The sequence below is a fragment of the Podarcis melisellensis genome (genome assembly GCF_964234715.1).
Source record: "Podarcis melisellensis genome assembly, chromosome: 18".
Lineage (NCBI taxonomy): Eukaryota > Metazoa > Chordata > Lepidosauria > Squamata > Lacertidae > Podarcis > Podarcis melisellensis.
Genome location: NC_138536.1, coordinates 13,089,855 through 13,104,693, shown reverse-complemented (window position 1 = coordinate 13,104,693; position 14,839 = coordinate 13,089,855). Strand labels below are relative to the sequence as shown.

The following is a 14,839-nucleotide window of genomic DNA, read 5'->3' as shown; positions in this document are numbered from 1 at the left end:
GACCAGGTGGTGGGAGGAGGAACAGACGGAGCGGAACTGAGTGGCAGCCTTCCCTCTATTTTATTAGCATTGATCCAGCAGCATCTCTGAGGAGTTCTGGCTGACAGACGCCTCCACATCTCTTGCCCTGGAAGGTCCAATCAGCACCATCCCAGCAAGCAAATGCGCACTTCTCCATTGCTGACCTGCCTTGCTCTCTAAAATACTAATTTCCTATCCCAGTCTTCCCTGCCAGTTGGTGTTTTCATTGGAAACCAAAACAGATGCCAGTAAATATGTCAGCCAAAACCTCGTTTAGCAGAAATAATACATTATCATCAACAAGCATAATCTTCTAGCTCATGCGTGGATGGATGTGCAACCACACACACACACACACACCACTTCCCTTGGCAGGCAGAGCCTCGGAAGATTCTCCTCTCCTGTGCGGCAGGCAGGGAAGGCGCAAAAGGGACCCTGTTCTTGGGATTTGCTGTAAGGCGCCAGCGGCTCCTGACTGCTCAGGCTTCTTTTGCAGCTGGGATCTGCCAGCCAAGGAGGGGAAGGGGAAGGTGACCCAACTGGAACCTGCCATGGGGCTGTGCCTATTTGGGAGAATCAGCCACATCCATCAGGGCCCTGGGCCAGCCACCTTCTTGCAACCTTGCCCACTTCACAGGAAGGTTGTAGGGATGGCAGAAAGCACTTTGTACACATCCCTAACTGGGGCAGCTCAACCCCTTGCTCTGCCTTGGCCTTGGTCCAGCCACCCTTGGCCTTCCTCAGAGTCCACCTCAAGCCACCAGGACTTGTAGTGGGGCCCTTGGTGGGGCTCAAAGGTGGCAATGAATTCTTTCTGTCCAGAGTGTTCCTTCCCCCACTAAACCAGCTAACACTCCTCCAAGTGGCTTCTAGTCTTATTCAATGAAAAGAAGAGGGCAGCCAACATTTCACTTTACATCTCTCTCCCTCTCTCTCTCTCTCTCTCTCTCTCTCCCTCTCTCTTCTACACACTCAAAGCTTGGCTCTCCCTTGGGGAGAGTGCAGGACAGTGCACAGTGCAGCACAGTCCTAGCCAGCCAAGTGGAAGAAGCAGGTTATTGCTTTGTTGAGGAGGGTCTCGGCACAGAGGGCAGTTGTCTGCCAACATACTCCTCATTATTAGTAAAAATGTTAGACAGGGTTCTTACAAGGCACTGCATCTCCCCCAGCATAGCCTCCACATTGCTGGCACTGGTCTGGCAGGCAAAGGTGGGTTGGTCTCCCTCTTCCCTCCCTGCACAGGGAGTCCTCAGCCGCACAGGAAGATGCCTGTTAGGTGTGCATATAAATGGTTTAAAACAAGCACTCAGCTCAACAGAGATTTCCAAATATGTCACTTAGAAAAATGAGAGAGAGGTGAGGTTCTTTAAAGCCCAAGAGTAATGCTCCCATTACTTGAAAGATGCATAGTTGATGAAACAAAGGACAAAAGTCATCTACAGCAAAAAGACCTGAACAGCCCCCTGCGTTGTTTGCGTGGAGCACGTTGTCCATGGGGGATAGAAGCCCAGAGACAGGGAGAAAAAGAGAGAGGCAGAAGCCCCTGGCCAGGGCTGCCCTTCAGCCTGGGGGAAGTCACATGCAGTGCAGTAACCAAACCCACCCTGCTAATGATGCCGCTCCCATCCACGTGCGAGCATCAGGACCAGGGCGGTGCTAGGTGGCCACTTGGTGCTTTCCAGGTGAGCTGCAGCTCTGTCTGGTGCTGCTACCACCCGGCCGAGCCGCATCAGGAGGCTCTGGTGGCAGCAGCAGGCTCTGCCAGGGTGCCAGGGTCTTCCCCACCTTGCTGGGTGCTGGCACTGGGCCAGCCACGATGGGCAATGCTGCCACTAGGTTCATGGCACCCTTGGCAAGTGTGGTGTGACAGAGGTCCCCCAGCACGGTCACTGCTTGCCTGGTCTAAGTCCTTGAAGTTGAACTGAACTGATGGCAGAGGAAGGGCAGCAGCACCCACAGCCCACTTGGTTCTCCTTGCGGGTGTTCCCAGCAGGGCCCCCCTCCCAGCCTGCCAGCAGTTCAGATCATCTTCATGTTGAACTTCCTGGCGCCCCCTTGCCCAGCCGCTGTGGTTGGGCCGTCCACCTTGCGGAAAGAGTACTCCACAGAGAAGTGGTTCTTGTGCTGCCCACGGCCTCGACTCCAGACAAAGAGGAGGAGAAAGCAGAAGAGCACCACGCCCAGGAAGGTGATGCACCCCATGGCAGTGGACACCAGGATAGTCTTGAGGTCAAGTGTGAACTTCAAGAAGACCTGTGTGCTGTTGTGCAAAGTGTCGTTGAAGTCACTGAGGTGCAGGGTCCGGTTTGCATAAAGGGCTCCGTTGGCCAAGTGCCCCTTGATGGTCAGCGTGGCAAAGTATGTGTCGTTGCCACCGGCATTGCTGGCGATGCAGATGTAGGTCCCACTGTCTTGGATCTGTGTGTAGCGGATCTCCAGCGTCCCACTGGGTAAGACGGCAACTCGCCCAGTGCTCCTGCTAGTGATCATCCGATGCTGAGGAGAAACCCAGACGATGGAGGGGGGGGGCTCTCCGTCAGCCTGGCACAGGAAGGACACAGCCTGCCCTTCGTAAGCAGTGATGTGCTGGAGCTTCCGGTCCCTGATTTTTGGCTTTTGGCAGGTGAAGTACTCAAAGAGCACAGAGTCTGGGAAGTCGCGCAGGGCGTCACCCTGGATCTCGGGTGGTGAGGAACACATTGGCGGTTGACCATTGAAGTTGAGCGTCTTCCGGCGCTGGAGGATCCAGAGGAGGCGGCAGTCGCAGACTAAGGGGTTCCGGTCCACCCTGAGTGTCTCCAGAGTGTTGACAGAGTGGAAGCTGCTTTCCTCCAAAGTGGACAAGAAATTGTTGGAGAGATTGAGAAGGCGGATTTGCCTCAAGCCATACAGCGCCTGGGGCTCTACCAAGGCCAACAAGGCACCCACCATGTGGAGCTCTCTGAGCCGGATGAGGTCCCGGAAGGCGCCCTTGGGGACTGTGCTGATGGGGTTGTAGGAGAGGTTCAGGTACATGAGATGCCCCAGGTTCCTCAAGGCAGCTGTTGGGACAGCAGTGATGTTTGTGTACGTGATTGAGAGTGAGGTGAGGTTGAGTCCTTGGAAGCCATTTGGTGATATGTCCTCCAGGAATGGCCAGTTGTCAATTTCTAGCTGCCAGAGGTTGCAAAGCTTTTTGAAGTTTTGGTCTTCCACTGTGGCAATGCTCAGGTGCCTGAGCCGGAGGGCCTGTAGGTTCTGGAGGCGAGAGAGCGACTCTGCGGAGATGTCTGTCAGGTTGCATTTTTCTATTGTCAGCTGCTGCAGGCCCAGGAGGCCGGAGAAGGCCTTCCGAGAGACATAAACCAGGTCATTGTCCCCAAGGTCCAGGATCCTGAGGCTCCTCAGGTCTTGAAATGTGTAGTCCAGGAGGATGACAATCTTGTTCTCGCTGATGTCCAGGACGGTGAGGTTGGAGAGCTTGGTGAAGACGCCCGGGGGGAGCAGCTTGAGCTGGTTGCCACGAAGGCGCAAGACCTGCAGGTTCAGGAGGTTGCTGAAGGCACCCGGCTCTACACTGGCGATGATGTTCTCACTGAAGTCCAGCTCCTCCAATAGTGGAAATGGGGACAGGTCCCCCGAGTTCAGGCAGCGGATGCGGTTCTTGTTAAGCTCCAAGATCTTGGTCTCCGTGGGAATTCCCTCAGGGATTGCGGTGAGGCGCTTGCGGTGGCAGCTGACAGACTTGATCTGGGGGATGCAGTCACAGCGTGCTGGGCAAGCCGCCACTGAGGCTGTACTCAGGAGGACACAGTGAAAAACCAAAACCAGAAAACAGCAGCAGCATGTCATGGTGCAGTGCATGGTCCTACAGACATCCTACCATCTTCCCACGCACCTGCAAGAGAGAGGGAGAGGAGGGAGTTACAGACATAGATGCAGCTGCTCTGGCAGGCCTCTGCCATGGGAACCCCTGCCCCTGTACCAAGGCCATTGGCATAGCCAGGATTTTTGTTATGGGAGGCAGGACTTACTTAGGTGGGGCAGGACTTTTCTGGTGGGTGGCAGAACCAATGGGATTGGGCAGAGAAATATTTCTTTTGTTTTACTTGATCTAGGGGGCAGTTGCCCCTCTGCCCCCCTTGACTACTGAGACACATAGCAGCAAACAGGCCATGGAGGAGCAAGGAAAGGCAGGTGAGTTGGTGGGGATGAGACCAAGCTGAGTAATATGAATCATTAAAACTAAAGTGCGCATGAGGCCCAGGCGAGAAGAGAAGAGTCTTTTTTAGCCTACCAGTTTCACTTCCTTTGAGGAAGAACCACCCCCCCGGGCTCTCGAGAGGGGAGCTGCCCTTGCCCTGTTCTGCAAGTCCCTTTGCATATAGAAGAAGAAGAAGAGTTTGGATTTGATATCCCGCCTTTCACTCCCCTTCAGGAGTCTCAAAGCGGCTAACATTCTCCTTTCCCTTCCTCCCCCACAACAAACACTCTGTGGGGTGAGTGGGGCTGAGAGACTTCAAAGAAGTGTGACTGGCCCAAGGTCACCCAGCAGCTGCATGTGGAGGAGCGGGGACGCGAACCCGGTTCCCCAGATTAGGAGACTACCGCTCTTAACCACTACACCACACTGGCTCTCAAAGTGCGCATGGGTGTGCCATGGCCTTGGGATGACAGCCACTCTCCTTACAGGCAGAGCAGAGAATATGGGAGGTGCCTTGGGGCAGAGACCCTCCTTTCCTTTGCTTGTGCCCTATACAAACAACCTAGCTTACACACACAGCCGCTGTACGATGCTGGCTTCGCTCTTCTGGAAGAAGCAAAGACTTTGCAGGTGTGTGTGAGAGAGAGACACATGCCATAATTGGGGTGCCCACCTGCGTGTTGAAGAGCCCCCCCCTCCATCTTGCCCCCTCTCCAGAACAGAACCAAGCACTTGCACGTTTACATGTAGCAAAGAGGATTTTCCTTTTCCTGCAGATCACAAAACATCCTTGGCAGATTTCACATTTAAAAAACTGGTGATTGCAGAATCCATTCTTTGTAGATTATGGATTAATAGCAGCAAGAGCAGCAGCAGCAGCAGCAGCTCACCCTTGAGGAATAATAATGCAAAGCCCCCTCTTTAGGCAGCTAAAAATAAATTGGACTCATTTTTTCTTCCCTTTTCAGGGAGGGGAAGAGAAGCAGGAATTTGTTTTGCAGCCATTTAATTTCCCCCTCCCTTTCTTATATAATAACTTAGTGTACACTGAGGTCTTGAGGGTGGGAGGCAGAGGGGACTCAGGTGGTTCTGACTCAAGTGCAGTCCCTGTGGCAGAAGGGAGGACCCCTCCCCAAAGAATCTCACTGAGTTACCCTAGAAAAGTATCTCTCTTCCTCAGTGGTCCTCTAATGTAAAATCAAAGGGCAGGAACTGATCTCCCAGCACTGCATATTGGCTCCCACACTCTTAAACTTTTACATAAATGATATGGCACCACACGTAGCACTGGCGCAATCCCCCACCCCATCAATTAGCAATAGGAAAATATCTTGTCTGCTGTATGCCAATGATGTGGTGCTCCTATCACTCCCGATTAGATCTTAACAATCTGCTTAGCATTATTGCAAGCAGGAAGACCTCGCCGTGAATTACCCCAAGACCCAAATTATGGTCTTTGGGAAGCGTAGTCCCAGATTCAAATGGAAAATGGATCAGCAGGATCTGGAGCAAACACACTCCTTCAGATATCTGGGAGTTCTCTTCACTGAGACGCTATCGTGGAAGGGGCACATTGAGGCTACGAAACTCAAAGCACAGAAAGCTTGTGGCCAGTTACTAGAACCTGTGCTGAAAATCTTTGCCAGCAAAGTGGTTTCCCAGATGCTCCATGGAGTAGCGATATGGGGCATGGACCTAAAGGCTAACAAAGCCTTAGAAATAGTGCATAACAAATTCCTCAAGAAAGTGTTCTCACTCCCCAACGGGACCCCAGCTGCTGCTCTTCTTCGTGCTGAAGCTGACGTGGCAACAATACAGGCTAGAATTGCCTAAATTTGCCTAAATTATGTGAAAAGACTTCAGTCTCTTTCGGAGGAGAGATTCCCCGCTATGTCTTACACAGAACGGGAACAGACCAAATGCTGGAAGGTTGGCATCCAATGCCTCTTGTCCCAATATCAATTACAAATCTTCAGGTGACCACGAAGATGGATAAGAGGCACTTAAGAGACTGTCTCCTTAGGTCCGATGCAGAAAGCAATCTAACCATGATTGCTTCTACCAAGAGCTCAGCATGGTTTCCACTTATCAAAACCGAGCATGGCTGAGCCAGATACCTGACAAAGTTCCCACTTGCTGTACTAAGAATCGCTTTTACAGAACTACGATTCCAATCGATGCCCTCGATGGTGTTGGATGGGTGGTACAGCAAAGTACATTATGAAGAGAGATTCTATCCATGTGGACAACCCTGCTCCGAGGACCTGTGCCATTATTTATTGCAGTGCCCGTTATACATAGACCCAAGAGACCGATTTATAAAACCTGTTTACGAATGGAAGACATTTGAATAGGTTGGAAAGGGTGAAATGGCTGCTGAGTGACACCAACGACTTTGTTACTTATAAAGCAGCACTTTATGTGCTGGCAGTTAAGAAGATCAGGAGGAAGGAACTAGACACAATAGCAATCAACTGCAAAGGGGATTCGGATATTTAATTTGGCACATCTTAGCTGAGAATCTTTTGCTATTCTATTCCATTTAATGCAACAAATAATTTTAGTAGCCATGACCATGGTTTTATTGTATATCAGTGCCCAAATATTTTTATGGTTATTGGTGTGTGGGTGTGGGTGTGTTTCGTTCTCCTTCTGAATGATGCCATGGCCTATGGCTAATGCAATAAAAAGTTTAATTGGAGATCTCCCAGCAAGAGCATCAGAGATGGGAGAGACTTCTAAGGGGGGAGGGTCAAGAAGAGCCCAGGAACACGAGACGGGGTGTGTGTGTCAAGGGCCAGGAGCAACTAGTTTTCTTGAAAACACTGATGTGCTGGATTTGGAAGGTTTCAACAACATATTTGGTTGGCATGCATATTTGTGGTATGATAAGGTAAAAGCACATAAAGCGTTTAAAAACCATATTGTTAGAAAAGCACTGTTTAATATTTGGAAAAGAAAAGAAAACCCCAAGATGGTTGTCACCAATGGAAGCGAAGGTACAGAAAAAACTCAATATGGAGGCCAAGTGGCCAAAATATTGGGAAATTCTGGAACAAGAGGGAGAAAGAATAAAACTGCAGAGTTTTGAAAAATTAAAAAATAGAGTGCAAGATTGGCTCCATTACTATCAAATAATGGAGGCATATAACTTGGACAAAAAAGTTGGCTTCCAGGTGGAAAAATCAAAATTGGAAACAGAATTGACAAAATTAAGAACTTGTCAAGAATGTATAACTTGCTGTTGAAATGGAACACTCAGGATGAAACGGTGAAATCTGCTATTATTAAATGGGCACAGGATGTTGGACATAACATTATGATGGCTGACTGGGAACAGTTATGGACCACAGGTATGAAATTTACGGCATGTAATGCCTTGAGAGAGAAATTAATGAAAATGATTTATAGGTGGTACATGACACCAGTCAAGCTTGCAAAAATTTATAATTTACCTGACAATAAATGTTGGAAATGTAATGAGACTGAAGGTACATTCTTTCACCTTTGGTGGACATGCCCAAGGATTAAGACATTCTGGGAGATGATCTATAATGAAATGAAAAAGGTATTTAAATATACCTTCCTGAAGAAACCAGAGGCCTTTCTCCTGGGCATGGTCAGCCAATTGGTGCCAAAGAAGGACAGAACTTTTTTTATGTATGCAACAACAGCAGCAAGAATACTCATCGCAAAGTATTGGAAGACACAAGATTTACCCACCCGGGAAGAATGGCAGATGAAGTTGATGGACTATATGGAACTGGCGGAAATGACTGGCAGAATCCGAGACCAGGGAGAAGAGTTGGTGGAAGAAGACTGGAAAAAATTTAAAGATTATTTACAGAAATACTGTAAAATCAATGAATGTTAGAAAAATGTTGGTATGAAGTTATATGGCTTTAGCAGAAATGTTATAAGCAGTGGCGTAGCGTGGGTTGTCAGCACCCGGGGCAAGGCAAGTAATTTGCGCCCCCTAACCCGTGGATTTTAGCACTCCAGTGTGAGCGCCCCCCCCAGATGTTGCGGCCGGCCCTCCTGCACCCCCCCACGCTACGCCACTGGGGCTGGGGGCGAGCGAAGGAGCCAAGGACCCCCCCTTAAGGCTCAGCAGGAATTTATTAAATTTATTATTTGCGGAGCCTCCGCGAGCCGAGGCAGCCGAAGCCCCCTCCCCTCGGGCGCCTCCCCGCCCCCTCCTCTCCTTGGGCTGTAGGTGGAGTCCGCGCTCCGAGGCGCTCCAGATCCGGGCTTGGCGAGCGCCTCGCCTCCTCCCGGCCGGGTCCGGGGGCTTCCAGCCGCGCTCCGTCCTCGCCGCCCCCCCCCCCCGCGGCTGAGACTTGCGCTGAGAGCCGGAGCCAGCGGCGCCCCCTTCCGCCGGGAGACCCTCGCCCGCCCGCCGGCTTCCTCTCGGAGGGTTTTGGGGAGCGCAGGGCGCGGCGAGGCCCCTCGGAGCTCTCCTCCCTCCCCGTCGGCAGAAGCAGCCGCTGCCTGTGGCTGGGCCGAGGGGATGGCGGCGGCGGCGGGGTGCGGAGGCTGCCCTTGCCCGGCCAGGCGTCGGTGGCGGCGTCAGCGCTGCTGCAGCGGCTGCTCCTCCTGCGAGCAGTGAGTGGGCGCTGTGGTGGCGGCGGCGGGGCGCCCGGCAGAGGAAGGAACTTGTCCCTTCCCTCTGGACTCGCGCCCCCCCAGATGTTGCGCCCGGTGCGGCCGGCACCCCTGGCACCCCCCACGCTACGCCACTGGTTATAAGAAATTAAGTACAAATAGATTGTTAATGCATTAAAGGGAAAAATAAGGTTAGAATATGTTAAGATAAATTACAGGACAGAAAACAGAGGAAGATGGAAAGGAATTGCTGAAACAGTTAACTGAAGTGGAATACAAAAAGGGAGGTGTGAGGAGGTCGCTGAAACAAGTGAATGAAAGACAAGATTTTGAAAATATTGGATGTGTTTTTAATTGTTTTGTTTTGTTAATTCAATGTTTTATGTAGTGTTTTTGTTTTTGTAATGTATTGTATTGTCTTGTTTAATTTTTTTTCTTCTTTTTGTAATCTTTAAACTGTTAATAAATATATAAGCTAAAGGTAAAGGTACCCCTGCCCGTACGGGCCAGTCTTGACAGACTCTGGGGTTGTGCGCCCATCTCACTTAAGAGGCCAGGGGCCAGCGCTGTCCGAAGACATTTCCGGGTCACGTGGCCAGCGTGACATCGCTGCTCTGGCGAGCCAGAGCCGCACACGGAAACGCCGTTTACTTTCCTGCTGGTAAGCGGTCCCTATTTATCTACTTGCACCCGGAGGTGCTTTCGAACTGCTAGGTTGGCAGGCGCTGGGACCGAGCAGCGGGAGCGCACCCCGCCGCAGGGATTCAAACCACCGACCTTTCAATCGGCAAGTCCTAGGCGCTGAGGCTTTAACCCACAGCGCCACCTGCGTCCCGCTAATATATATATATATATATATATATATATATATATATATATATATATATATATATATATTTGCTTTCGTAGATTTTCACGGGTACAGGAATGCAGGTTTTGGTGTCCTCGGGTGTCTTCCCGTGTAAAAGTTGGGGTGTCTAGGCGACGTTTCGACGAGGTCTCACTCGTCATCTTCAGGCTGGTGCTTTCGGCTTCTTGTTACTGGAACAGAGCAGGATCTCAGTGTTTGAGTTCCTATAAATACTGTTGAGGGGGTGTGGTGTATAGCCTCCAATGTTCTGGGCAGAGAGGAAGTTCCCAGGCTAGTGTGCCTTTTCTTCTTTTGTTCCTTAATTACTTGAGGGATATCCTGAGTGATTTCTTGAGTGATATCCTGAGTACCACTTAGGTGGGTCATTAGGTGTGGATTAGTTGCTAAAGTCTTTGTGTCTTGACCTCTTGAACTTTGTGAAGAGTTTTTCTGAGAAGATGGCTGTACTGCACTTAGTTGTGCTCTGGCTTGGCTTCGTGTATAGGGGCGAGCTGTGGTTTTGTGGCTTGTGTCAGCCAGATCTGTGTAGGGATTGCAGGGGGGTGCAGCATCCGGAGGTGCCTCCATGGTTTGGCTACTGGATGGTGTCTGTAATTTATCTGTGGAGAGGGTCTGGGTTTGGGTCAAGACACAAAGACTTTAGCAACTAATCCACACCTAATGACCCACCTAAGTGGTACTCAGGATATCACTCAAGAAATCACTCAGGATATCCCTCAAGTAATTAAGGAACAAAAGAAGAAAAGGCACACTAGCCTGGGAACTTCCTCTCTGCCCAGAACATTGGAGGCTATACACCACACCCCCTCAACAGTATTTATAGGAACTCAAACACTGAGATCCTGCTCTGTTCCAGTAACAAGAAGCCGAAAGCACCAGCCTGAAGATGACGAGTGAGACCTCGTCGAAACGTCGCCTAGACACCCCAACTTTTACACGGGAAGACACCCGAGGACACCAAAACCTGCATATATATATATATATATATAAAGGGCCAGGAGCAACTAGATGTTATGCACTTGCCCCAAGGTGCCTGGCTTCCTGCCGCTACCCCCTGATGTGGCTGAAGGATGGTGGGGAAGAACTTGGTGTTGTGCACTTGGACCTTAGTTGTTGTCAGACAGTGTGGGGGGTTGTTAACGACTCTTTCCTTCATTGCCTGCATTTAAGCTGCCAAATCTCCCTCTACCACCCCACACAACTGTGTTTTCCTAGGAATGGTAAAAAGTGTTGCAAATACATGTTACAAGAGTTGAGCTGGGGGAATCTCCAGCTGCAAGATAAGAAACTGTGAGAATCAGGGATTGACCTTGGACCACTTAAGAATGTCGACAGGAGAAGCTTTAGTGATTGCATTATGTAAGATAAATTACGTACTCATTGAAACAGCTCCACAAGAAGACGGATGTTATGACTACTAAAATTGATAACTTGGGACAAAAAGTGACAAATTTGGGACAAAAAGTGAACACCAATACAGAAATTATTCAGGATATGATACAGGAATCTACTTTGACTTGGCAATTTGTGGAGAAAGCGAAGGAAAAAGTAGTTGTTGTTGAACCTAAAGTAATACAAATGCTCCCATTTGCCTTACAGAGGCAAATTGAGGACTATAAGTCGAGGCCTTTTATGATCGAATCTAGAAAAAGTCAGATTTTGAGGATCGGAGCCCTGCTTGGACTGGAGAAGGAGAGTTGGATAGACCCCCTCATGCAGGGATCTACTGACCTTTGGGACCTGGATTTGGGCCAGGAGGAGATTGGAGTTGTGGGGGCCTTCAGAGTTGGAGGAACTTTGAAATATGTCCTGAAATATCTTTTGGATCTTAGTTTCAACTATGGAAATCTGGCAGACCTGTTGAGAAGGAATAAAAGCATTGCTAGGTTGGAGCTTCCCCGAGATCTACTCTTCAGCATCAAAGGAAGGAAAATAAGAACAAGATCAGTAGAAATGCATGTATAAATATGGAGAAGACCTGCAGAAGGGACTTGGAAAAGAGTTAAGAGCCTCGGACAGAAGATCACCAGGTTGATGGACTATATGGAATTGACGGAAATGACTGGCAGAATCTGAGACCAGGGAGAAGAGATGGTGGAAGAAGATTGGGGGAAAGTCTACTTATAGAAATACTGTAAAATTAATGAGTGTTAGAAAAATGTTGGAATGAAATTATATGGCTTTAGTAGAAATGTTATAAGGAGTTAAGCATAAGTACTATATGTATTATTGGAAAATAAGGTTAAAAATATGTTAAGATAGTTATATGACAAAAAATAGAGAAAGATGGAAAGGAATTGCTGAAACAATTAATAGAAGTGGAATACAAAAAGGGAGGTGAGAGGAAGTCGATGAAACAAGGGAATGAAAGATAGGGTGTTGAAATGGTATGATGTATGTTTTTAAATTGTTTTTGCTTTGTTTTGTTTAGTTTAATGTGTTAATGTTGTGTTTTGTATTGTTTATATATTGTATTGTATTTTCCCCCTTCTTTTTTCTTCTCTTTTTTGCCTTTTCCCTTTGTCTTTTCTCGTCTTTTTCTTTTTCTTTTTTGTAAGGTTTAAAAGTAATAAATATTTTTTTTTAAAAAAAGTGTTGCAACTACAGACTGGCAGCTGGAGAATTCCTCTGCAGATGATTTGGCTGCTAGAGCCATGAATATTAGTCTTTAAAATAAATCTTATGACTAATTTTCTGAGCTCCAACCAGGGTAGTTGCCACAAACACTGCATTTCTGGCCCCATCACCTCCTGGCAAATAGAAGGGGAAGAAATGGAGGCAGTGAGAGATTTTACTTTCTTGGGCTCCATGATCACTGCAGATGGTGACAGCAGCCACAAAATTAAAAGACGCCTGCTTCTTGGGAGAAAAGCAATGACAAACCTAGACAGCATCTTAAAAAGCAGAGATATCACCTTGCCGGCAGAGATATTACCTTGCCAACAAAGTATAGTTCAAGCTATGGTTTTCCCAGTAGTGATGTATGGAAGTGAGAGCTGGACCGTAAAGAAGGCTGATCGCCAAAGAATTGTTGCTTTTGAATTATGGTGCTGGAGGAGACTTTTGAGAGTCCCATGGACTGTAAGAAGATCAAACCTATCTATTCTTAAGGAAATCAGCCCTGAGTGCTCACTGGAAGGACAGATCCTGAAGCTGAGACTCCAATACTTTGGCCACCTCATGAGAAGAGAAGATTCCCTGGAAAAGACCCTGATGTTGGGAAAGATTGAGAGCACAAGGAGAAGGGGACGACAGAGGATGAGATGGTTGGATAGTGTTCTCGAAGCTACCAGCATGAGTTTGACCAAACTGCAGGAGGCAGTGGAAGACAGGAGTGCCTGGCGTGCTCTGGTCCATGGGGTCACGAAGAGTCGGACACGACTAAACAACAACAATGGGACAACAAACATACATGCCCAGGTCATTATGGCCAATGAAAGGATCCTGGATCTGCATTTGAATTGAGGTTGGCTGCTGTCCCATGAAACTAATGCTCTGGAGATGCTTTAAAGAGGAATTGCAGGAAGGGGTGTCATTAGCACAGTCCTCCCATCAGAGTACCATACTTAGCTGCCCTCTTGCAGAACAGCCACTTCTTTGGTTAGGAGCCATGGCAGTCAGAACAGGTTCAAAGGCAGATTCAATTTGTTTTGTGGACACATCCTCAGTGACTGCCTTGCATACTTTGCCAGACAGCGAAGATGATCCCAGGGGCCGCCTCAGAAGGACTCAAATCGAAGGATCCCCAAAGGCAAAGCATTATTCTTGAACAAAGGAGGTGTCTATTTGCTTCTCTGGTAATAGGGAAATTCCCCCCCCCAACCCCATTTCCTCCTCCTTCTCCTCACCCACAGCCTGCTCATCTGTTCTACTCTTGGTTTTGAGCTCTCCAAGCATGTAATATGTTCAAGAGAATTGGTCCTCCGGGGTCAACAACACTTTGCTTCCAACAGAATGTGCTTTTCTGCCTTTTAATTCATATTAACATTTCTCTTGGTGTCCAGGCAAGAAAAGGCCCTTAGGGGCTTCCTGGCCAGCGGGAAGAGGGGCTGGAATTTGAGTGGGGGGCAGTTGGGGAGGCTTCTCAGCCCCACAGGCTCTTCTGCCTTTTATCTGCACCAAGTATCTGGTGGGGGGGAGCAGGGAGGGAGAAAGCAAGGGAATGCACCTAAGCAAAATTTTCTGTCGCAAAAACAAAGCGACCCCCCCCCCCAACTAGGTACAGATGTCCTTCCTGCTTCTTAAGTGCAGCCTTGTGCTAACATTTTGCTGACTTCCTGGAAGGAATCCCAAGGTGGGTCCACCTTTTCCAAGGCAGGTGAATGTCAGCTAGCTTGATAGGCTAGGCTTAAGTGGAGGAAGAGGATGTGGCTCAGCAGTTACCAGATCTGGAACGAGCCTCTGTGGGCCCTCCCTCCCTGGGATTCCCTCCCTGGGATTCCCTCCCTGTTGAAGCCCTCGTCTCCCATAGGTGTCTATCCTAAAGGTGGAAAGTGAGGACCAGCAAGGCATCCTGCATTTGTCATCCAGAGGGGCTCGGGTCCCAAATGCTGCCAAGGGGGCTGCACTCCAGGTGGAATGGGCTGTGGTGCCTGAAGGAGCGCACCCCCCGGGCCCTCATAGCACCTGGTAATGCAGGCCTTTATCCAGCAAGTGAATGATGGGGGGGTTGTGCCCCCTGGATCTTTGCTGGAAGGAAACAAAAGTGGGCTCAAGTTCTAGAAAGTCACCCTTTGATCACCCCTTCAACTCCTAGCCAGGGACTCTCACATTCTTGGCTGAGACTGGAAGCTGTTGCTTTCATTGCCCCCCTCCTTGGAGTTCTGGGACGGGAAGGGTCTTGCCTCTCGCACTATGATTTGGGTTCTGGAGGACCTTGCAAGCAGCAAAAGCCCCTTGGGCAAGCAGTGATGGTTCCTGGCATTATTCCTGTGGCCACCATCTGGGACCCGGGTGCTGCATTTGTGGAGACCCCCCCCCCTGAATCAAAGATGGATGTACGGAATTTGCTTTGCTTCCCCTGCAGCTCCTCCTCCGCTGCCATTTTACAGTACTGTTGCTTCTTATGTATTTAATGTTTCTTTTAATTATTTGGTTTTATATTGCTAGCAGTTTGCTTCTCAAATTCCTCCTCTGTCACTGTAACACACACTCTTCTT

The 14,839-nt window shown here is 49.0% G+C and overlaps 1 protein-coding gene across 3 annotated transcripts in view; it reads right to left on the bottom strand.

Moving 5' to 3' along the window:
• Positions 1-1,617: 1,617 nt before the first annotated feature.
• The window catches only part of LINGO3 (leucine rich repeat and Ig domain containing 3), a 41,592-nt gene continuing 28,370 nt past the window's right edge, over positions 1,618-14,839 (bottom strand). For all 3 annotated transcript variants that reach the window (XM_081896053.1, XM_081896052.1, XM_081896051.1), the window contains exon 2: positions 1,618-3,898. In XM_081896053.1, coding sequence (XP_081752179.1) covers positions 2,041-3,864 — 1,824 coding nt within the window. In that variant the 5' untranslated portion in view covers positions 3,865-3,898 and the 3' untranslated portion in view covers positions 1,618-2,040. The remainder of the gene's footprint in view (positions 3,899-14,839) is intronic.